Source organism: Macrosteles quadrilineatus, unplaced genomic scaffold (genome assembly GCF_028750875.1).
Source record: "Macrosteles quadrilineatus isolate MER2022 unplaced genomic scaffold, UCM_ALF_1.0 Scaffold_8__2_contigs__length_117827958, whole genome shotgun sequence".
NCBI classification, from domain to species: Eukaryota; Metazoa; Arthropoda; class Insecta; order Hemiptera; family Cicadellidae; genus Macrosteles; species Macrosteles quadrilineatus.
This window is the reverse complement of record NW_026542601.1, coordinates 31,903,893-31,928,421: the sequence shown is the minus strand read 5'-3', so window position 1 is coordinate 31,928,421 and position 24,529 is coordinate 31,903,893. Positions and strand designations below refer to the sequence as shown.

Below are 24,529 nucleotides of genomic sequence, written 5' to 3'. Positions count from 1 at the left end.
ATGTCTTAGGCTCCAAGGACTCTTAACTGGGATATAAAGTACTAACCACAGATTTTGTGTCCCATGACACAGCTGTAGTAACAGCAACAGCATAAGTTTTCTCTGATTTCTACATTGTCAACTTATACCTTATTTGATAACTATAAGCCAATAAGTATCAGTACCCTTGAACTGCAGGCTTGTCTTTGGACAAATGCATGTAAGTATAACACTGCATATAACTGTATAACTTACAGCAGAACCTCCTTAGTTGGACACTTTGTGAGCTAAGGGGGTGATGAACAATAGGGAGTATATTTGACTAACAGAAGGAGTATTTACAATTCGAGATAAAGCAAATATATTTAATGAATATTATAAAACTGGACAAAAATATAAATAAACAAAGGTATCAACTTACATCTTTACTGTACGTTCTTTGAGTTCTTACTGTATAAATAGTTTTTTATATTCAACAGCTTTTTACTTTAAAAGTTTGAAAAAAAGTAAATAATTGGGATAATTATAATATTGAGTTTTTCCATGCACGAAAACAATAAGGAGGCTCTATTAGTAGACCTTGGTAGACCCATCATCGGCACCTACCGACGTGTCATCAAGGCCCGTGTAAGACAACTGGGATTATTGAACTATATTGAAGTTCTACTGTAATGGGATGGAGATGTATTAGATAGATGTTACTTAGCTATTTTTAGATAATACAAAAGGTTAACTGCCATGGCCACTTCAGCTGTTTTCCTTCTGCTCTTTTCTTGTCACCTGCTTGGGTTATTTCATTGTTCTGCATTTAGATTGTTGGCACTAAATAGCAGTGAAACTTGTACATATTTCCAAGAGGATGTCACAATCAGTTTAGCATGATATTCTTATTCTACTTGATCAAGTTACTTGACCCAATCAAATCGGCATGGCAGCTAACATTGTTGACAAGTTAAACCATCTATTCTATATATAAATAGTTAACAATTTGCATTTATGTGTGTTCCTTATGTTAAATGTATGATTCTAATGTTATGTGCTTAAACTGCACCATTTATATTAGCGAGTAAAGTGGTGTATGGATTTCATAACCATTATTTTACTAGAGACCGTTGTATTTAACCACAACGGGCACTGTTGCTAGTGTTCACATAATTTTGATTTGATTCATTGATGTGGAAAACTAAAAAAAAATTACAAATCATTTCCTTTAATGTGAATCTTGGTGTGGTTTTGAAACTCATACTTAGACTTAATCAATTTCTTACAAACCCCACATTTAAAGAGACGATCATTGTGCATATTTTTCATGTGTAATTTCAAATTTCCTTTGGTGGTGTACATACTTCCACACATACCACAGTTTACATATTCTTTCGCATGCATTCTCATATGTGTGCGATAGTTGCTATTTTGACTAAAGGTCTTGCTACACTTCTCACATTTATAGGGTTTTTCGTTGGTGTGAACACATCGTATATGCATCACTAAAGAAGAGGAGTGTTTGAATTTGGCCTTACATTTCTCACACTTGTAAGGTTTGACATCATCATGAACACGTTTATGCAAGGTTAACGAACTATTTTGAGCAAACGCTTTTCCACAATGACAAACAAACGGCTTTTCATTTGTGTGAGATCTCATATGCAGCTTCAGATTATAATTACGAGCAAATTTTTTGTTGCAAAGACCACATGAAACATGTTGTCGCTCGTGTGTGCTATTTCTGTGATGCTTTAAATGAAACAACGAGAAAAAATACTTGCCACAATCTTGGCACTGAAAACTTTTCACACCGGAGTGAGTTTGCTTGTGATGTTCCAGAGATTTCAGTCTCTTGAATGTCTTGTTGTCACATTGGTCACACTTGTAGGGGCGTTCTTCTGAATGTGACGCCATGTGCACTTCCAAGTGGGATTTTTGACAGAAAGCTCTTTTACAAACTGCACAATGGAAGTTTAGCAAATCTTTGTGCTTCCGAATGTGTGTCTCCAAATATCTTTTCAGACGAAACCTTTCTCCGCAATCTGAGCATTTAAAAGTATAAGTTTCATGAGAACAGTTATATTTTTCATGAATTGTTAAAAGGTTTTTAGTTTTAAAACACTCACGGCAGTGAATGCATCTAAACATCCCTTCCTGCACTTTGCAAACATGAGTTTTGAAATTTTCGTCTGAAAATGTCCTGAAGCAATTATTGCAATGTTTGGTGCTTGTATAAGGACAGGAGTGAGTTTTCAACAGGGTTCTACTCCTGTAACATTGATTGCATTTATCACAAACAAAAAAAGTACAACTTGAATATTTTAGTTGGTTCTCTTCATCAAAATCCCTGCCATTACTGTTTGTCTCGGAAGAGGTACTTTGCTCATCGTCATTATCAAAGGGCTGAAAAAAATCTTTATGTTAGTTTACAATACCATCAATTTTGAAAACGTAATATAAGTCATTTGTTTGAATTCAACAAAGTTAAACACTGTTTTGCTAATTTTATTGTTTATAATACATAAGATTACAAAACATTGCTGTTGATCATTAGGCTTTAAAACTTAACTGAATTCAAGCCAACATAAATATTTCTTTCTGCACATTAAATCAAGGACTGTGTGGTTTTGCAAAGAATTTTCCAAAATACTGCGAATCTCAGATGACCTATTTTGTGTTGTATACATGTAATAACACCATTTGAGAAAATAAATTTGATTTTAGCGAATTTCCCCTATAGGGAAGTAGCTATTACCGTAGGTCTCATGATAAGTCATAGACCCGGGACCGATTTACTTTTTCATTTTGATGTCCCCCAGAGGCCAAAAACACTATTTGTTAAAAATTTGATATATGTATATTGGCCTATGTTTATATACAGGGTGTTCATTTGAAAACTTTCCATATCTGTTGTGTGCAAAGGTAAGGCTTTTAACACTTGTTTGTTCTCATTTCCCCCTAATTTGGACATGCCAAATCCAATAAAGTTATTTTCAATTTTGAAAAATGCGCCAAAAGGGCCCAATTTGGGGGGTAGGGGTGCTTTTTGAGAAATTTTCAAATGTAAACATGGGTTGTGTGATACATCAATTTAAAGCTCTAATCACCCCGATCATTTTGGTGCAAAAAAAGTTTAATTATCTTTACCCGTATTTACAGGGTGGGTCAAAACGTTTTAAAAAAAGACTTTGAAGTTAAGTACCGTATTACCCTAACTACTGAACGGAACAGCGCCAAATTTCTTTCCAAGCTTATTCTTGAGCTACTCTTTAAGATAACTTGTAGTAAGGGCATTTTCCAAGTTATTTTCTAATTTTTAAAAAATCTCAAATTTTAAGAATAAAAGAAAGCTGAAAACTCAAAATTCTTAAATAGCAAGGTATAACAAATTTCATACCACGTGAAAGGTCCTTTTTTAACAAACATTTTACGTATTTAAGTTTTCTTTCTATCTCTTACCGTTTAAAAATTGCAGTAGAAAAACATAATTTTCTGTGGTAAAATTGCAACTAGTTTTCTAATAAAACAGCCAAAATTCGTCTCTAGACACATTAAATGGTGCAATAACTGAAGGAAACAATTCATAATTATTTTTAGGCAGATAGGCAAACAAGTCATTACGTTTTACTTTGTGAGAAACAAGTTTTATAGCTGATGAGAAAAACCCAAGCGTGGGCCGCTTTCTGTAGTACCATTGACTAGTCAATGGTAGTACTAATTTCAAAAGTACCATTTCCTGTAGTACCTAATCAAATATGGTGTAAACTTAAAAAAATATACTTTATTTTACTTATTGGTCATAACAAAAGTGTTCCAGGATAACTGCAAAGTGTTTAACAATAGATATCCAGGTATAACCTTGAGTCATATGGCTGTAAATGATTTAGTTAGGAAGTTTTCTGAAACTGGCTCAGTTACCAATGAGAAAAGAACAGGATGAGGGGTCCAAGATGAATTCTGACACACATAAAAGTAGTCGATCAATTTGTTATGAATCCTACTACATCGTTGAACAAAGTGCAATGTGTTTTATTAGAAAACTAGTTATAATTTTACCATGTAAAATTATGTTTTTCCACTGCAATTTTTAAACGGTAAGAGATAGAAAGAAAACTTAAATACGTAAAATGTTTGTTAAAAAAGGACCTTTCACGTGGTATGAAATTTGTTATACCTTGCTATTTAAGAATTTTGAGTTTTCAGCTTTCTTTTATTCTTAAAATTTGAGATTTTTTAAAAATTAGAAAATAACTTGGAAAATGCCCTTACTACAAGTTATCTTAAAGAGTAGCTCAAGAATAAGCTTGGAAAGAAATTTGGCGCTGTTCCGTTCAGTAGTTAGGGTAATACGGTACTTAACTTCAAAGTCCTTTTTTAAAACGTTTTGACCCACCCTGTAAATACGGTTAAAGATAATTAAACTTTTTTTGCACCAAAATGATCGGGGTGATTAGAGCTTTAAATTGATGTATCACACAACCCATGTTTACATTTGAAAATTTCTCAAAAAGCACCCCTACCCCCCAAATTGGGCCCTTTTGGGGCATTTTTCAAAATTGAAAATAATTTTATTGGATTTGGCATGTCCAAATTAGGGGGAAATGAGAACAAACAAGTGTTAAAAGCCTTACCTTTGCACACAACAGATATGGAAAGTTTTCAAATGAACACCCTGTATATATATATAGATATAAACCCCAGACCACTTCCAACATTGTTAGGTAGTAAATACTTCATTTTGACAAGGTGGTCATTTCCGGCCGCCATCTTGGATTCACCATATTGGATGCAAAATATTTTTTTTCAAATCTAAATGTGGGGTTGTGACCCATTATTTCGAATTAAATTTTTACCCTGATTAGAATGACACAAACTGTTCTTAAAAATCTTGATCCATTCCAAAGTTACGAGGGCTTATTATAACTTTACTAGCAGTTACCCAGCGTGCATTGCTGCGCTTAACAACTATTATTTTAAATGGTAATTTGTTCTTTACGATGAATAATAAAAGTGTATATCAAAAATAAAAATAGAATATTTTACTTAATTGCCAGTGCTAACGATGTTACGCCACTGTGTGGTATTATGTAATCCTTAGTAAGATTTCTAACTACATAGCTGTACTGTGTGAGCTAATCTTGTTTTCTATGACTCCGACTCCAAGAACCGTATTTTGAGGTGTAGATGAGTGAGGGATGAAAGTTGAAAGGATTAAGTAAAAGGTTTGATACTGACTGAAATCATAAACCATAAACAGCAAGACTTTTTCCAGGGTAGCACTGGCTAACTTTTTTAGTAGAGTACTACATCCAAACAGTTACGGTTCATGTTTATGATCAATAACGTTTCTGTTCTCATATCTGTGGTACTGTCTAACATAATTTCAGATCCCTAACGTCAAAAAATTGTTCATGTTTGTTTAGTAAAAGAACCACAAATGATTCCTAAAATATCAGAAATGTTTACATACCTCCGCATTGTCTTCACAGTGATCTTCATCGTTTACTTCCATCAACTCCTTCATGCATTCATGAATTTCACGCATTTCACCCAGTACAACAGGGACTGTCAATTGATCAACTTCTGACTTCATATCCAATATAACTGACTGGACACATTTTCTCTGTACATAAAACAACAATTTATTCAGAATTATTGAGGATTATCTGAGACCTCAACACATTGTACGATGAAGTTGTATCTATTTAGCATCTTTTCTCGAGGCACTCTCATCCTTGATTTCATAAGAGCGCAGAGGCATTAAGACACAAGCGTAACTTACCTAGCTATTATATGTTATTAGTAAAAAATATAGTTGAATGAGCCACTCCCACAGTGAGCTATTGTCCAAATTCCTTATCTTCCTTTGTTTTTGATGCTCTGTCAGTTTTGACAATACATAAAATGATATAGTTTACAGTAAGTTGATCTTTCAGATTGTATTGACTCTTGACTGAACAGTTTGTGTGCCAGAAATCAGTAAATGACATCAGGTCAATCTGTCGGAAGTTTAAAAATGGTCACATCTCTTCAACATGCAAACATACTGGCTAGTCAAATACATACTCTAAGTCACTACCACATCTACTTCCTACAAAACTAAATTCTGTTTATGTATTCTTATATGCATTAGGAGGTGAATAAAAATTTTTTTAATTTTACTTGAAAATTGAGGAAATGGTTAAACAACAAAAGGACAATTTAAAGATATGAAGATCATATTCTATTAAACGTTTATCAATGTTTAAAGCAAAAATTTGTTTAGGCCGGTTTCTTAAAAAGCATGTGTTTTCTCTCACAAAAAGACATTGAGTAAAACACTTAATAAACACACCTACTATAACTAGGCTACTGAATAATGAAAAAAGAGTTTTGTCTAAATAACCTTGGCAAAGGTATGGAGTACTAGAATATTGAAACGCTTAGCATACATTTACGTTCCCTGCTGATCCCTGTAGTTTTCAAGACAATCTGTTTTTGTAGAAAACTTTGATTGTAGTTGTTAGCCTCCGGATTGCCAAATAATATTATAAAAGGTTTAAATACCTGCTATTAAGCAATCCAATTTTGTTGTTGACACAACTAGTTTCGGTGTCTGTGTGACACCATCATCAGGCTGTACAAGGACAGTTTTCTTTCTTCATACGAAGAGCGTCATATTTACACGAAAATAATAAATAAACATTTAAACACGACACAAACACGAATACGAGACATTTATGGTAACTGATCAGTTAAGAAAACAGACGACGCTAACCCGACGGAGTTTGAGTCCAGACTGCGGGTGGTCAGTGCAGTGGTGTACGTCCGTTATCTTATCATCCCAGGTTGCGTCCTGTCAATCACTCAATCACACCTCCCCCTCCAGTAAACCGATGGCGGTGTCATACATAAAATTAGACGAGAAAAACTGTTGGTCATTTAGTACATTATGGTGGTCGGATTTTACTGCCTTATATATCTCGAACTCTTCCAATGTGTTAATTTTATATCTGTCTTTAGAAAAATGTAGAATATCCATATTGCTGCTAATGTTGGTATAATTGTGGCCTTGGGATATTAAATGCTCGGCAAAAGATGATGTTTGGTGGGCTGTTGATGCTTTTGGAATATGCTCTTTGAATCTTTTTGTAAAGGAACGTGCTGTTTGGCCGATGTAATATTTCGTACAATCGGTACAATTAATCTTGTAAACGCCAGATTTATCAAAAGATTGCGTCATCGTGGGGCTGCGTTCCTTTAACAATGAACCAAGCTTGTTTTCTGTTCTAAAGGAAACAGTGATTTTGTTTTTAGCCATGAGATTTTTGTATTTATTGCTCATAAAGGTGCCAAATTTTGCAGAGATGAAATTGTTCTGTTTATTTACAGGAACTAATAATAAACAGAACAATTTCATCTCTGCAAAATTTGGCACCTTTATGAGCAATAAATACAAAAATCTCATGGCTAAAAACAAAATCACTGTTTCCTTTAGAACAGAAAACAAGCTTGGTTCATTGTTAAAGGAACGCAGCCCCACGATGACGCAATCTTTTGATAAATCTGGCGTTTACAAGATCAATTGTACCGATTGTACGAAATATTACATCGGCCAAACAGCACGTTCCTTTACAAAAAGATTCAAAGAGCATATTCCAAAAGCATCAACAGCCCACCAAACATCATCTTTTGCCGAGCATTTAATATCCCAAGGCCACAATTATACCAACATTAGCAGCAATATGGATATTCTACATTTTTCTAAAGACAGATATAAAATTAACACATTGGAAGAGTTCGAGATATATAAGGCAGTAAAATCCGACCACCATAATGTACTAAATGACCAACAGTTTTTCTCGTCTAATTTTATGTATGACACCGCCATCGGTTTACTGGAGGGGGAGGTGTGATTGAGTGATTGGCAGGACGCAACCTGGGATGATAAGATAACGGACGTACACCACTGCACTGACCACCCGCAGTCTGGACTCAAACTCCGTCGGGTTAGCGTCGTCTGTTTTCTTAACTGATCAGTTACCATAAATGTCTCGTATTCGTGTTTGTGTCGTGTTTAAATGTTTATTTATTATTTTCGTGTAAATATGACGCTCTTCGTATGAAGAAAGAAAACTGTCCTTGTACAGCCTGATGATGGTGTCACACAGACACCGAAACTAGTTGTGTCAACAACAAAATTGGATTGCTTAATAGCAGGTATTTAAACCTTTTATAAGAAAACTTTGAATTCAATCCATCAGTATTTTTAGGGATTCTAACTCAAAATTTACCCACCATTAACTGATTTTTCCCTTCTTGAACAGCAAGTTCTATCTCTTGATTTCTATTAAGCTTGACAACTGGAGTCAAGTTCAATATACATTTTGAACTGACGCTTTGAAAAATATTTGGACCCTCCTGAAACAAATTTTTTTGAATAAAAACAATGACAAATAGTAAAATAGCATAATTTAATAGCAGAATAGGTTATTGAAATTGAATAACCTTGAGTGTTTCTGCAAAAACATTTTGATTAATTTAGAGGGTTATCTAAATTAAGATTTCGAGGAGCTCCCTTGGCGACGAAGGAAGTTACTTCAAATCTAACACTAGTGCCATGTTCCGTACATCCCCATCAATATTCTCTAGTCATTCCCCATCTCTATATGTCGCGATCAATATCCGATGAGACTGTTGGGAAAGGATGCTTTGGAAGGAATTAAAGAATTTTGCTAGCTGTTTCAACTAAACAAGTTCGTCCTATGATATTTAATAGTATTACAAAATTACAAGGTTTACCAACAACGCCTACCTAAGCAAAACTCATGGCGACCGTTGTTGCTCAGTTTTTTTTTTTTTGCATTTATGACAACAGTTAATTTAAACTAAGCAGCAACAAAAGGCTATGATACACAATGAGAACTGTCAAAGTCTGTCAAAGTGGTATAGTTTACAGCTATGTTTATGATTTTAATTTAATAAATAATTTGTGATATTGTGCGAATGTTTGATAATTTACTTTTTCTATTGTTGAGGAAGGAAGTTACGTCAAATCTAACACTAGTGCCATGTTCCGTACATCCCGATCAATATTCTCTAGTCATTCCCCATCTCTATATGTCGCGATCAATATCCGATGAGACTGTTGGGAAAGGAAGTTACTTCAAATCTAACACTAGTGCCATGTTCCGTACATCCCCATCAATATTCTCTAGTCATTCCCCATCTCTATATGTCGCGATCAATATCCGATGAGACTGTTGGGAAAGGAAGTTACTTCAAATCTAACACTAGTGCCATGTTCCGTACATCCCCATCAATATTCTCTAGTCATTCCCCATCTCTATATGTCGCGATCAATATCCGATGAGACTGTTGGGAAAGGAAGTTACTTCAAATCTAACACTAGTGCCATGTTCCGTACATCCCCATCAATATTCTCTAGTCATTCCCCATCTCTATATGTCGCGATCAATATCCGATGAGACTGTTGGGAAAGGATGCTTTGGAAGGAATTAAAGAATTTTGCTAGCTGTTTCAACTAAACAAGTTCAACTAAACAAGTTGAGGTGCAGTGGTAGAATATTATGGGCTATGGCTATCGTAGATGTGTTATACTATAGCGGTACCGTAAATTTAAAGAACCAAATCTTCTCAAACCGTGTCCTCTCCCATTGCAAACGCACAGCACGAGTATAACTGCAATAAGTATTTTATACTTATACGACAACCCCGTACGAAGGACGGGTACTCTGCTGGTCCAACTATATTACTGGAATAAAATGGATGAATTTTACTTAGGTGTTGCTATGGGTAAAAATAATAATAATAGGCGTCTAGGCAGCCAGTCCAACTCCGAGGATCATGGATCAGATCGGAAACCCCCCAATACTGCTCCGTGCCGATGGCGTGACGTCAACCATTACCGCAACGATACGGAGCCAAGTAATGAGCCTTGGTGGTGTAGTGGATAGCGTGTTGGGCTGATAACTGAAAGGTGCCGGGTTCGAATCCGGCTGGCAGCAATAACTTTTTGTCAACAATCTTTTTCATTTCAGCAAGTTTGGTTGGTTTGGTTAGGTTATGACAGTTTAATTTTATAATTAAAAATTATAAAATTTAATTTGAGACATTTATATTTTATTTTTAGAACAGAACTATTTTTTCGATCAGTAAAATATTTATTCGAGTTTTTCATTATCAGCAAGTTTGGTTAGTTTGGTTAGGTTATGACAGTTTAATTATTTTTAATTTAAATTTAACCTACAAACGATACGTTTTGACAGGGACAGTGATAGAGATAACAATTTTGCGCGAACAGTTAGGCTATGCTGATGCGCCGGTATGATTCGGAAGCGTACAACATGGTGCGGTGGTGGGGGGTGTAGTTCTGATCCACGATCCTCGGAGTTGCACTGGCTGCCTAGACGCTTGTTTGCTATGGCTATAATGGTTATTGATGGAGATTACTTACAACACTAGGAATACAAACTTTTTAAAACCCTTTTGGAATAGAGTTTTTCTGACTTAGTTTTCTCCAAAATGTAGCAAACAATTATTATTGCTATTTGTCATTGTATAATTTCAAAAACACTATTCGACAAAAGCTTTGTTTTCAGGCTAACTAGAGTGGTTTTCAGGGATTTATTGAGGAAGATAGTTTTTTATTACAAGGGATTCAGATGATAATGTACAGAACAATGTGAAAAAAATTATTTTAAGTTGGTGTTCAGTGCAAATTGACCTTGCCACTCTTGTACTAGGCTGTGCCTTTACATTAATAATGACTGATGATACCAACTGTTTGTGACGCTCGAGCTAATGTAAACCAGATTTTTGGAAGCACGAAAAAACAAAATCAACTGTTTGGTTCAACACAGCTCGTTGCTTAACAAGGGAGTAAATGTTTAAACATGTTGTTTCTATATTTTAATCCGTTCCCAAGAATTACTACTTTAACTATGTTGCAAATAGTTTTTTGTCCTTGTGGTAAAAAAAGTTTCTTTTGTGGAGCAGTATTTTAAGGACCAAATAGTAATTCCTTCAATATAAAATAAAACCTATAACCTCACATATGAAAAATAAAGACCCAACCTTAATACATATATAACACATCAATAATACATCAATGAGTGATGTAAGTTTAAATATCCTTCTTAAGGATATGAGTAGAAGTCAAATTCCCATGGCCAATTAGATGCTTGATTCTTCTTCTAAAACTGTTGCAAATGAAAATCTAAGTATTTCATTTGGTAAGGCGATTCTTTGCGTCAAATTTATGGGCGTCAGCACAGAATACATACTAACTATAACCCAGAATGCTAACCGCATGGTAAAAAAGCATTAAGTACTCGGGGAGAGAGCTTTGCCTGTCAATTTGTAGGCAACGCCACCAGAGCATAGCAACTATAGTGTGTTGGCTAGGGGTGAGATATTCACCTCGGATTTGCGTCATTGTGTTTCTTTTGACAAGCCCTTCAAAATGAGGGGTCACTCAATAGGGGTTGCTATTTGAAAAAAATAAGTCACCCCCTACCCCCTACCCTATTAGGGGGGGTTATAACATTTTTTGGTGTAAAAAAATAGTGGAACCTTTGTTAAGAACAAACTTTGCTACAAACAGAATATTTCTATCTCTATTTCGATTTTAAAAATACAGATGTTTCAAGACTTAATTTACACACTGTATATATAAATCTCTCTCTCTATATATATATATATATATACATAAATAAAAATTTGAACGTATAGTGTTTTTGGCCTCTGGGGACATCAAAATGAAAAAGTAAATTGGTCCTGGGCCTAGGTCTTACCGTGCCACCTACAGTAATAGCTACTTCCCTAGAGGGAAATTCGCTAATGCTTTGGTTTCCTAGACGCCTAATAGATACGCTGCCACTTTTATCCAGGTCCCAAAACGCAGCCGTCGTGAGTGGTTTCCAAGACTGCGTACAATACACACGGTTGGTGTGTAACATAAGTTCACGGGAGGGTTTACTAGTGGCTACTATGATTTTATAGGATGATTTAGATATAATGAAATAGATACTTTGGTACTAAAAGCTTTGAAGAAGCGTAAGCAGTGAAAAGTACATGATTAGGAACTGTATGTGGCCTCACGGATGTTTTAACCGTAGTATTAAAGCAAACATTTCAATTTAAAATGTAAACGATAAATCTTAATTTACCCTCTCCAGCTTTTACTGTTATTATATTTACCTATTCGGGATTTACCGAATAGACGAAAATACATTTTACGAGTGTAACTGCAATAAGCATTTCATACTTAATACTTATACGCCAACCCCGTAAGAAGGACGGGCACTCTGCTAGTAATTAATATAGGTTTATTACTAAGATGTTCAGGAGTTCTTAAAATAATTATGGGGGCTCTTATATTTTGGAATTTGGTGTTGTGCTGACTTGAAAAGAATATTTGTAAACATTTGGTTTATTTACAAATTACAGCAATTAGAAAATATGTGAGGACAAATCAATTGTAGGGATTTAATAAGGGAATTAAATATTTCACATTATGGGGAAATTAACACTACATATCGAATCATATGAAATGTAATACTATAAAAATTTTAATTGTATGAACAACGTACTTCCATAATATGTCATTACAAGAGACAAATTCAATCAATTTTTCGTTGTTGTTGGGAATTTTGCCTTCTGGATAACATTTACTTCCGAATCCATTGCACAAAGACATGTCTAAAACGCAGCGTAACTCAGATTCGACTGCTCTGAAAGCAGTCGGTCAAAAACGCAGCTATTGATGCACGCTTATTAGATGCGCGCGCGTTAGATACGCAGCCTTGGAAACCGCTTACACGAAACTCCATAAGACAAGTGTGCTGCGTCTTAGATGCACACACGCAGTGCATCTATTACGCGTCTAGGAAACCACAGCCTTAAATGAGCTTCCAAATTTACAATGGGATGAGAAGTCTACTCGTGTGTTGGTTAGCCTATGGTCTAGATTATTGTGCTATCATTTTTTTTTTGCTGCAGAATGACTAAAAGACTATTTCTACTAACAGTTTTTATATGAACTTAAATAATTAAGCTCAACCATGTACTTTAACTAATCAATACATACATCTTCTATTTTCGTTGGTATTTTGATTTCCTTTGTAGTTTTTAGTTTGACAAAGCATTGTGATAAGTCACCCCAGTCAGCATCAGTCTTTAGTTTGATTTCCTGAAAAATATTCAATATATGATGATCATAAATACAGTATGGTAATGTAGCTTGACTACCTACCCTATTTCTACTTTAATACTTTAATTTGTTCAAACTATACACCAACACAATTCAGTCAGGAGTTAGCCCAGTCAATACAAGTTTTGTGTCGGAACAAATTAGTGACAAGCAAAACTATATACCACTGGATAGTACACATAAGGATGTACATTTTACCAAAAGTCCCCTAAAATCCCCCCGATGCTTTCCCCCCACCCCCCCTCAAAGTCAGGAATTGCAAGGTTTTACTAAATCACTCATATATCCTATATGGCTCATTTGATTACAATAATCTTCAATTGATTGTATTCCTTAATACATTGTCTAGATCAAAGTTCCTTTACACTTTTGTGATAAATCCAATACTTTCTTCAAAATTAAATTATAAATAATATAAAATTTAACAAACGCTTACGCTGATATTTTAGTTTTTCTGCCGTAGTTTTTTTATTAGTAGAAAAATTGAAAAACACTTCCTTTAAAGGTTGTAGAGCATGTCTTTCTGAACACTTTCATATACATAAGTATATGAAAAAAAAATTAACATAGGCTTTATGGGACGCCATGCTTGTGACGAAATAACAACAAAATATAAACAGAAAAACAAAACAAATGGAGGAAATTCCAATTACATGTTTTATTTACAGCGTTGGGTGAGAATAGAGAAGTCTGTACATTACATACATATTTTTAGTTGAGTCTTCAACCACTGGACGACCTCTAGCACAAATAAATATATAGGTAATTTTTGTTTATTTCTGAATTATAAAAAAAATTTAAAGTCAAATTGAGAAATCAGTATTCCGATCTGGCGGAAATTAATAGCAATGAATATCACGGACCTCGTACCCACCCTTAAATAATACATGTAATAAACTTATTTAGTATTTACATTTATTAACTTAAATGAAAATATTGACTCGAGTGTTTATGATCTTACTCTCATCTTGAATCAGTGTGTCGTGGAATGATTCTACCTACGTCAATTAACCTTTTAGTTTACTAAATATTTTTGGTTTTATTGTTCTGTTGGGGCAATCTTTTCCCTAGTATTTCGTCTTTTTTGTTGTTATGTAGGCTTTTTATGATAATGTATTACATAACTATTGCTCATCTTCGTCTTGGTCTTCTTCAATACTTGCTGTATTATGGCAACTCAGTCTGTTATAAAATGCAATTTACTAACAGGGGGAGGCAGTGCTATAGTTCGGCCGCTTATAAAACTACCTGTGCGCTAATGCTAAACCAATGCTAGAGGAGGTCGCTTTCTAAGCGGCCAACTATACTAACATAACTGGTCTATGAACGTACCAACAACAAAGACTTGTTGTTTTCAATACATTTTCGCAACAACACAAAAACAATATCATGACCAGCATCTTCTTCAGCAGTGTGTGTCGTGATGCTGCGCTTTTTTATCTTCATTGGCACTGCCAGCAACGAATCATTTTGCATTATTAAAAAAAAAAAAAAAAGATAAAAAAAAAGATTTTTTTTTTAAATTGGACATCTCGATATATTACTTAAAGCCCTTCTAAGTTGCTCTTCGTGCTTAAATTGTTGGATGATCTGGAAATCCGTCAAACAGCACAAGTGTCACATTTTGATATAACATGGTTACATTAGTTATTTATGTCTTCATAGGTAGAATTGCCGGGCCATTTTAACTAGTGCCCCTGTTGCTTGAAATCGAGCAATTGCAAAGTATTACAGTTGTCACTTCAAAACCAATTACCCTAGTCATAATTTACGATGTAAAAGAGTCAACTCCAAGATAATGTAATCAAGCACTCCACTCCAGTTATCGAAACTGAAAACGAACTCACTCTGAAGACGATCGCTCTTGCGTGTATTATGTGTTTAGGTTTACTATGAACACTGAACAGCTGTAATTAATACAAATTATTCGTCTGTTTGAGTAAACATCTTTTCTTCATAAGAAATACATTGGGATTTTGATGGCTTGTGGGGCAAAGTCCGAGGTGTTTTATGACTGGAATTGGTGAAATACGGAATTGGTCTACACAAAAAGTACTTTATTTTGACACATCGTTTGTAAAAATACGTTCATTATTAATGGACGAGTAGTGTTTCGTAGAAGTCGCCTTCACGTGTATTCAATATAAGGATGGATCGAGAATCAACAATGTGGGACGATTCAATTGTATATGTATGGTCATCAATTCTGCAATCAAATACTTTGTTCCTTTTTTTTATGGAAACATCATCAAAAGAATCTTTAATAGTCATTAAGTGGCCAGTTACATACGTAAACTATTAACTTATATTGAAAGTAGCTGTGACTTCTATTTGAATTAACTGTGACTTCTCGAGACCTAATTTTTACCTTTTGTCTGTTTCGCCTGTGTTTTTAACTTGTCTCTCCTTGTAGGTGAAGTTCACCAAAGTTGTTTTTATGTATTTTCTCCAAAGCTGTTATACCCATGGTGGAAGTAAATAAGGTGTGCTACTCAGCCGGACGAGTTTGAGACCGTTCTGCGCATCGTGACGTGACGTCACCTCGGGGGCAAACCGCTTCGCGCGCGTATATAGCTCAGCATGACACTGCTCTATTAACATCAACATTTTGAACTGTTAGAATTGAGGAAAAATTATGAAACTTGACATGGACATCAATTATAAGTGGACGATGCGTGTTGTGAAAAAATAGTTTGTAATTGTTAAAAACTTAAGCGTTATTTACTTCCACCATGGTTATACCTACGTCGTATGATATCAGTTGAGAGATCAGAGAAATATCCAGATGCTAACGATATTAGCTCTTGCGAGCTTCAAGTCCACTTACTGTAGGTTTTATTTTAGCTTCTCTTTTTCTTGGCTCTTGGGTCTCAACATGCTGTTCAGAAAAAGCCAACAAAGTCTCATGGAACTCCTGTGAAGCTACGTGGACTTTGAAACAGTATGGGATTCCATGTACCCTCTTTTAGAACGTGCTACATATCTGTTATGCCTCGCCCATGTGTAAATCCACCAAAAGACATCATTTGACTATCTTTTGGAATATTTTTATTCATTAGCTCAAATAATTTTTTTTATCGATTTACAAAGAGATAAGCCATACGCATACTGACATTTGAAACAAATTAAAAGTAATGCAATAGTGGGAGTTTTGTTAACAATTATATCAAGAAATAATATGTTTAACACTACAGCTAATGTAATCTCTAACAATCTATATATTAATATTAGTTAAAAACTCGTTAATATAAAGTTTATACTGCATAAACATCTCATCCGTACCTTACTGTGGGTCGATCACTTTACTCGCGGATATCAGGCGGCAAGGCGCGGCCGCGTCGCCGAGGCTCAGACGCCCATCTACTTGAGGCGTTCCCCTGCCCATGAATATATCGGAAACCTATACTTATATATACTGTATATGAAAGTGTTCAGAAAGACATGCTACAACCTTTAGAGGTAGTGTTTTTTGATTTTTCTTCAAACAAAAAAACTACGGCGGAAAAACTAAAATATCACCGTAAACCGTAAACATTTGCTCAATTTCATTATTTATCATTTAATTTTGAAGAAGGTATTGGATTTATCGCAAAAGTGTAAAGGAACTTTATTCTAGACAAATACAACCAATTGAAGATTATTGTAATCGAATTAGCCATATAGGATATATGAGTGATTTAGTAAAACCTTGCAATTCCTGACTTTGAGGGTGGTGGGGGGAAAGCACCGGGGGGACTTTAGGGGATTTTTGGTACAATGTACATCTTTAAGTGTACTATCCAGTGGTATACAGTTTTGCTTGTCACTGATTTGTTCCGACATTGGTGGATTTTGTGTCTTTATTGACTGGGCTAAGTTGAGAAACAGAAACTACCAGTTAAGCTGACGTGGTAGACAGTATGGCTGCAGACCTGGTAGATCCACTACATTGACCTCACCAAAGATTTTGATTGCATCCCTTTTGATTTCTTGATTAAGAAGCTTCAATCTGATGGAATTAGGGGCAACTCATTACTCAAATCACATCCAACCAATAGATCACAGTTTGTTTGTGTTACAGGTAAAAATTCATCAGTTACACAAATCAAGGCCGGTGTTAGGCAGGGCTCTGTCCTTGGCCCTTTTCTTTTTATTGTAGCCGTAAATGATCTTCCTCGTCATTTACCTGAAAATGTACAATCTATGCTGATGACACAACAATCTTTGCTGCCAATAGAGATCTAAACCTTCTTGCCCACACAATTCAGGATGCGAATAATCATTCTTTGAACTGGTTTTCCTCTAATCAACTTATTTGCAATGTAAGTAAAACTCAAAGCATAATATTTTCTCTTTTACAAAACCTACCTGACAATTCAGTCAAACTTCTGGGAATTTGCCTTGATAGCAGATTAAACTGGAAAATGCATATTACAAGAAGTTGTCAAGAGTCATTTATCTTTTTTGGAAACTTAAACCTCTTATCAGCATAGAGTACCTGAGATCAGCATATTTAGGCTTGTTTCAATCTCATTTGCAATATGGTCTTAATTTATGGGGTCACTCATCACACATTTATGATGTACTTTTGCTACAAAAGAAAAAACCACTCTTTGTAAAATATCACAATTGCACAGTCATCAACCTATACATTTACAATGTCTTGACGTACACAAAATGTAATTTACATAAATTTTAAACTCGTGTAAACTCACTTTATAATATTCATTTAGGCTAGGCCTATTCTATAAATGTTTAAAGTTAATAAGTTGACAAAGATATATGAATTACAAAAGGTGTTTTATTTAAAACAAATGAACAATTAACATGCAATGAGAAAAGGCTTGACGTTACAATGAAAGGATTGACAATGGTGTGTGGGGTTGAAATTAAATTGAAATAAAAGATAAATTTGAATAATAACTTAAAGGTTCAAATAATTTAGATGTGATATCTCTCAGGGTAGGGTGTCGTGCTGGCTTGAATGCTAAGAATGAATAAATTTGATAGTGTCCAAATAGGCCTAATTAAGGTGTTAAACTTACACAATCCCAACAATGGAAAATCTAATTTTGGTGTTGTCCAAAAGGTAAGTCCAATTAGCACAAAATTTAAAAGAGTTTAAAGAAAAGTTTATACTTAATTTTGAAGGTAATGATTGAGTTGAGTCCTCTTGAGGTTTAGGCTACTGTGATATAACTTGAAACTGGTCTTCTTGGTGAATGAATTTGATTTAGGAAAATTTTGACTCCTTCTTCTAACAATTTCAACTTCTCAATGGCTTCCTTCTCTTCCAATCTCAATGTTCACATCACTCATTGTTGAACACATGGGATCACTTTCACTGCTTCTTAAATTTTGATTCCTTAAGGACTCATTTTGAAATGATATTATAAGAAATTTTGATGTATTGCAATTCTCTTACATATTTAATAAATAATTAGGTTGTGGGCTTTGTAAAAAAAATATATATATAGGCTATGGAATGAATATTATTAATGATTAATTGAACATATTAATGAAATTATATAAATTAGGAAAATGAATATTAGGGCAGTCTTTCTGAGGAGTGATTATTAGGTGTATGAATAGAAGTTAACATAAAAAAAAAAACTTAATACTAAATAATGAATGAAATGACATGAAATATTACAATTTATCTCCTCAGAAATTTGTATGAGATAGAATGAAAGACAAATTTCGAACGAATATGAAATGGATTTCATGAATCATTTAGTATGAATCATATTTAAAGCTAATTATGGGTCACATTAAATGATTGATATTATTGGATGATGATGATGATTAGAAACTTCTTAATCTAAATTTACATAAACACAGGAACAAAACATAAATGGGGAAATGATTGAGGGTTAAGATAGTTCATGACCTGACACAGGGGAATAGCAATAGAAGCAATGTTAAGGATATGTTCTCACAATTTTCACTTGGGAAATGGGGAAAAGGGTACACGCACTCGCGATTAAGGTTCATGACGATCTCCTCTAATATAATTTGTGACACTCGATGATCATGGATTGAATAGAGGATTTTATTTACACAATATTTTGAGAGTTTATGTTGCTGACATCTTCTTCACCATCAACTATCTCCTCCTCTATGCTCGTTTTAAAACAGATATGTGATGTGGTCCAAATAAGATATCTTCATTCTTCAGAGAAAATGTTTTTGCATTTTATTTAATAGTTGACTTATTGATGTGTTTGGTGATATGTATTAATCTCCTCAAATGTCAATGTGCATGCTGTCCTTTAGTGGATTACTTTGTTGATCACTGAAGTTGAGTGTTGTGCTATCATACTCATATATGTTATATTATTATGGTACTTATCGTACATCATACTATCAAAATTATCATTTATATTATTATTTTGCCTATGGCTATTGTTATTAACTACTATTTGACATATTTGTCCTTCATGATGACACAAATTAAACTTCACTGTAACATTATTATTGTTGATTTGCATATTGATTTCATTCGTATTAAAATTCAAATCCATTTTAAGGGCAGATAGTACATAGACTCCAAGGATGACTGGCTTTATTAAGTTTGAAACTATTAAATATCTTATTATTCATCTTCTAAGAGAAAGTTTTTTTTATCACATAAGTATTTCAACACTGTACTTAATGAAGGATCAGTTGGCAACATAACTCTTTCTCGGCCGTAGTCTACAGCGACGAGTGGTTTTTCCGACCTCTGTGGAGATTGTGGAAAACGGGAACTTGAATGATGGCTGTTTAATTGAGGATCCATGAATGGATGGAGTAATCGGGGATTAGGCAAGTTGGGATTTTGCCTAAACATCGCACATAGTTGGTTTTGTTCCTTAGTAGGATGATTCCGATTATAATTGTAGTTTTGGCCATAGTTCCGGTCCGGGTAGTGGTCACGCTGGTACGGTTTGTTGTCTCGGTGCACCCGTTGGTACTGTTGGGACTCATTACCATTGTTTCTGTTGTATCGGTAATTTTGTTGATTCCAATGATGTTGGTTGTTCTGTGCATGGTTATCGCTGTGTTGGTAGTTCTGGCGGTTCATCTTAGGAACGTAAGCTTGTTGGTTAGTAGATCGATCATGGTAACGTTGCGGGTTCTGTATGTTAGGGCTAGACGGTCTGCTGTTCTGATGACTGTTGTTGCAGCTCTTAACTTTCTTCGGTCCGTCTCGAATGTCATCCTTCTGTAGAAGTCGTTCCATGGCTCTTATTGTGGTGATATTTTGCACATTAACACTGTCCTGGATGATTGGATCGAATCGCTCTGCCAATAATGATACGATCTTCTCTTCACTTAAACTAGGGGAGATGGATTGCAATAAAAGTACACGTTCGGTTAAATATTCCGTACGGCTCAAGGTTCCATTAGCTCGATATTTTTCAGACTCAATCTTGGCTTTTATTCCTCTTTGGACGGCTTGACTCCAATATTTGCACTCAAATTCCTTAACAAAATGGTCCCAATCAAGAATGTCTGATCTGATTAGTTGCAACCATCGGGATGCGGGTCCTTCAAATGATGTTTCAATAGGTCTTTAAGGTATTCAGTTTGATTGCAGTTCATATTCCTTTCGATCCCTCTCTCGTAATATCGCTTAAGTTTGCGCAGATATTCCATTGGGTTACCGCTTCGTTCATTAAATTTCGGCTATTGACGATCATTGTTCTCATTACCGCTACAGATTACTTGAATCGCACCTGCTTCTCCATTTATTAGGTTAGCTTGCTTTATAAGTTGTTTACTTCAGACTCACATTTGATTAAATTTTGGTTGAGAGTTTGAATTTCGAGCTGTTGTGTTTCAATTAATCTAGTTTGTAGGGTGATTTTAGGCAATACTTCATTTTGTAGGGCAGTTAAATTTATTTTTGAGTTACGTTCATTGTCAAGTTGTGTTTTAACTGTGATTTCTTCTATTTTCTGATCAAAATTAGATTTAGTTCTTCTAACTGTGATTTTACGGTAGAGATTATTTGTTCTTGGAATTTGTTCTGCTCTATTTCTGAATTAGATTGTTGTTTTGATATGCTATTAACAACAAATTGCTTCAACTGATTTTGAGAGTCTTCAATTTTTAACATTAGCCATCATTTAGTTTAGCTGTTTCTTCAGTTATATAATTCAGTTATTTATTTCTGACTTTATTTCAATTTGACTTTCAAAGATTCTGATTTATGTGCTGTAAAGCCCCCCATACACGGGCGAGCATGTTGGCGAACATGCTCGGCGTTGTCAACAGACGGACGAGCATGCTCGCGAACATGCTTGGCGTTTTCAAGAGACGGACGAGCATGCTCGCGAACATGTTCGCGAACATGCTCGTCACTTGGTAGCGGTTCCTAGGCCTATTCTTGCTTTTCTTGTGCTCTGTAACAGTCAAGTTGTGTATTTAGCCTACTCCTGCTTTTTTGCTGCAGTGCAATTACAGCATTTAGTTTTTTTTTGCAGCATACGCATTATTTATTAGACACAAATCAGGGGCGATTTATTTTTGGCCGACTTTGTAATCGGCCGATCTAAAAATCGACCGTGTGTGCCAGGCCTTAAGTTATCGGATTAAATTAATTCAATATGGTTTTTTTTAAATAATGTTGGTTAAAATTCCATCGTTGTGCAATAACATTTCTCGTAGTTTTATTCTAGCCTTTTTTAGAATTATTTAATTGTGACAAATTACTACAGAATTGATTGTACACATTTCTGTAATAATTTATAAAAATTGTTAAATCTCCTCTATATAGACTTAATAAAAAAGTTAGTTTTAAAATTGACGGGTTTTAATTTGTATTCATTACCATGATTTAAAATGGCTTATAAATATTACCGACAGTTTTCTACGTTGTTCGTGATATTATTTTAACACAGGCTTACAACTCATGGCAGAGCAGAAAGCTAACCCTTGCTAGCGGGAAGCGTGAAGAGAGGGACATATCAATGATAGGACGCAGTTTGTATCAAGGATTAGTGGATCGACGAAAATTGTTTACTGGCCGCGAGGTGCTGCTTGGAAACAGATTGTTTTGGTAGTAAAGTAGGCTACAAATTAGGAAGTCTTCGAATTTGTATGAAACAGTTGAGAACATAGCGGTGCCCGTCCTTATCATTCATCAACGGGCAGGGCTGCGCGGATACTTTAAAAAGCCTGCACGTGCTGTCTTTGCCGACGCCCACACTAAATCAGTTTTTTTTAGATGACTAACCAAATATATGTATATTTATAAACCTTAAGAAACATACTAAAATTTCTGTTTGAAACATTTTGCGTATTTTATTTGGAAAAATAAATAGAGGGTAAAACAAAATTGTGTACTCTAAAACATAAACATTATCAAAAAAAGTTAAAATGCTTTATCTCTTTGGATATAGTTTTATAAGAAAATCTTTAGTACAAAAGTTGTAGATAAACTTAATTATAAATAATACAAATCAAATTTCACTACGATGGCATGCGTAGAGTTTGAATTATATCCAGTAAAGTGAAAGACTGTAATTTCCATTTTTGGAGCGGTTGGGGGGGGAAAGCTCAAGGGGGATAATCGGGAACTTTTTGTAAATACACGTCTTAAGTGGTTTCATCACATATAACAAACTCAGCTTTCCACTATTTAGCTATGAAAAAAGGCAGTTTGTGCGTTTATTGGCTGGGATAGATGCGATGACGCAACGCAGAGGTGTTCAACTAGCCCGCACGCGCTCTCTTTGCCGACGCCCAGCTCTTCACCCGGTCACCTTGATGACTAACCAATAATATATTTGTAAACCTTGAAAAACGTACTAAAACTTTAGTTCGTACCATATTTGCGTATTATTTCTATTTAAAAGTATACATAGAGAAAAACAAAATTTTGCACTCTAAAACAAAGCTTTTAACGAAGTTTAAATTTTATATCTCCCTAAGTATTGGTTTTATGAAAATATTATAAATACAAAAGTTGTAGGAAAACTAATCAAAAATAAAACAAAACAAATTTCAGATCGATAGCTTACATAGGTAGCATTCAAGTTAATAGGTTTGGAGGGGGGTGGGGGGGAAAGCTCAAGGGCTAGAAGTGGGGACTTTTGGGAAAATACACCTCTCATGTGGTTCTATCACATATAACAAATCCAGCTTTCCACCATTTAGTTGCGATAAAAAACATTTATTGACTGGGCTACAATCAATTTTGGACTAAATGAAATACTCCCCTTAAAGCATACTAAGTTATTTTGTACCCTCAAACGTGCTTCTCTTTAATTTTACTGTTTAGGTACGTTACTTACACTTTTTGTAGGAACCGGAACTTCATTTACAGCCTTTCTCTCAGATTTTACAGCTGTTCTCTCAGCTTTTACAGCTGTTCTCTCAGCTTTTACAGCTGTTCTCTCAGATTTTAAAGCTGTTCTCTCGGCTTTTACAACTGTTCTCTCAGCTTCTACCACAGTCACCAGATCGGCAATGAATTCTTTTTTCATGATTCTGCTGGAAAGAAACCCACTAAGAAAATGTTATTTGAAACTAACTTAGGTACCACTTTATACTTAACTTATATGATAAATTATTCTCTAACGTGTTGAACACAAATTTGCTAGACATGTCATGCGCGCATAAACCTCCGCCTCTGTAAAATACTAAGAACACAGAGGATACGCGTCCGGTAACCGGACGTGGGTAAGACATCCGGCATTTACGTCACCAGGTTATGGGGGCCCGGAATGCCATTACCACAACCACACTATGTACCGCCACCGGTGTTCGTTGTGTAGTGGATAGAGTGCTCGGCTGATATGCAAGAGGTTCCCGGTTTGAATCTCATCGGTAACTTTATTTTTTTGTCAAACATTGTCATTGAATGCCATTTCATCCTAACTGTATATCTTTTTAGAATATTTGGCATTTAAAACTTATAATTTTATTTTATGAACGGAATTTAACTTCATTAGATTTTTCCATTACCAGCAAATTTGGTTGGTTAGGTTAGATTATGGCAGTAACTGCCGGACGCCTAATCCACGTCCGGTTACCGAACGCGTATCCTCTGCGTACTAAGAAACCAAATAGCCTAACTTAGGCTAGGGCCTAAATGTAATTTAGACTAGGCCTAGGCCTACTTACGATCTATGAGAGACTGTAAGTTACTAGGCCTAACTTTGATGAAAAACCGGTCCACTAAACAAACAGGTTGAAATTTGATCTTACCTAAGTTAGGCCTAATTTAGTCTAACTCTGTGTTATATCAACAAATCTTTTCATTACGGATCTTGTCATATTATTTTAGCCTATATGTAACAATCACACCTAGTAACAGAAACAACGCATTTACAAATTAATAATTTTCAAAGTCACTAACACAGTTTTCGTTCAATTTTGTTC

At 34.9% G+C, this 24,529-nt stretch overlaps 1 protein-coding gene across 2 annotated transcripts; it reads right to left on the bottom strand.

Annotated features, from left to right (window-relative positions):
* Window positions 1-790: 790 nt before the first annotated feature.
* Window positions 791-24,529, bottom strand: LOC129001834 (gastrula zinc finger protein XlCGF57.1-like). Of its 2 annotated transcripts, none has more exons than XM_054429287.1 (6): window positions 24,356-24,529; window positions 23,440-23,635; window positions 13,055-13,156; window positions 8,242-8,364; window positions 5,435-5,587; window positions 791-2,367 (listed from the first exon to the last, which is right to left on the bottom strand). In XM_054429287.1, the coding sequence occupies exons 2-6, from the start codon at window positions 23,629-23,631 to the stop codon at window positions 1,174-1,176; spliced, it is 1,764 nt and encodes a 587-aa protein (XP_054285262.1). In that variant the 5' UTR covers window positions 23,632-23,635; window positions 24,356-24,529; the 3' UTR covers window positions 791-1,173. The 2 variants fall into 2 exon arrangements, with proteins under 2 accessions (XP_054285262.1, XP_054285263.1); XM_054429288.1 differs by having other exon boundaries at window positions 1,922-2,006.

What these genes read in the sequence shown, in the direction of transcription:
- LOC129001834 (XM_054429287.1), bottom strand. Translation starts at nt 23,631, where the DNA reads ATGAAAAAAGAATTCATTGCCGATCTGGTGACTGTGGTAGAAGCTGAG. An exon ending in AAGGGAAAAATCAGTTAATG is followed by an intron (nt 5,588 to 8,241) that starts GTGGGTAAATTT and finishes TTTTATGTACAG; the next exon opens with AGAAAATGTGTCCAGTCAGT. An exon ending in ACTGTGAAGACAATGCGGAG is followed by an intron (nt 2,368 to 5,434) that starts GTATGTAAACAT and finishes GATTTTTTTCAG; the next exon opens with CCCTTTGATAATGACGATGA.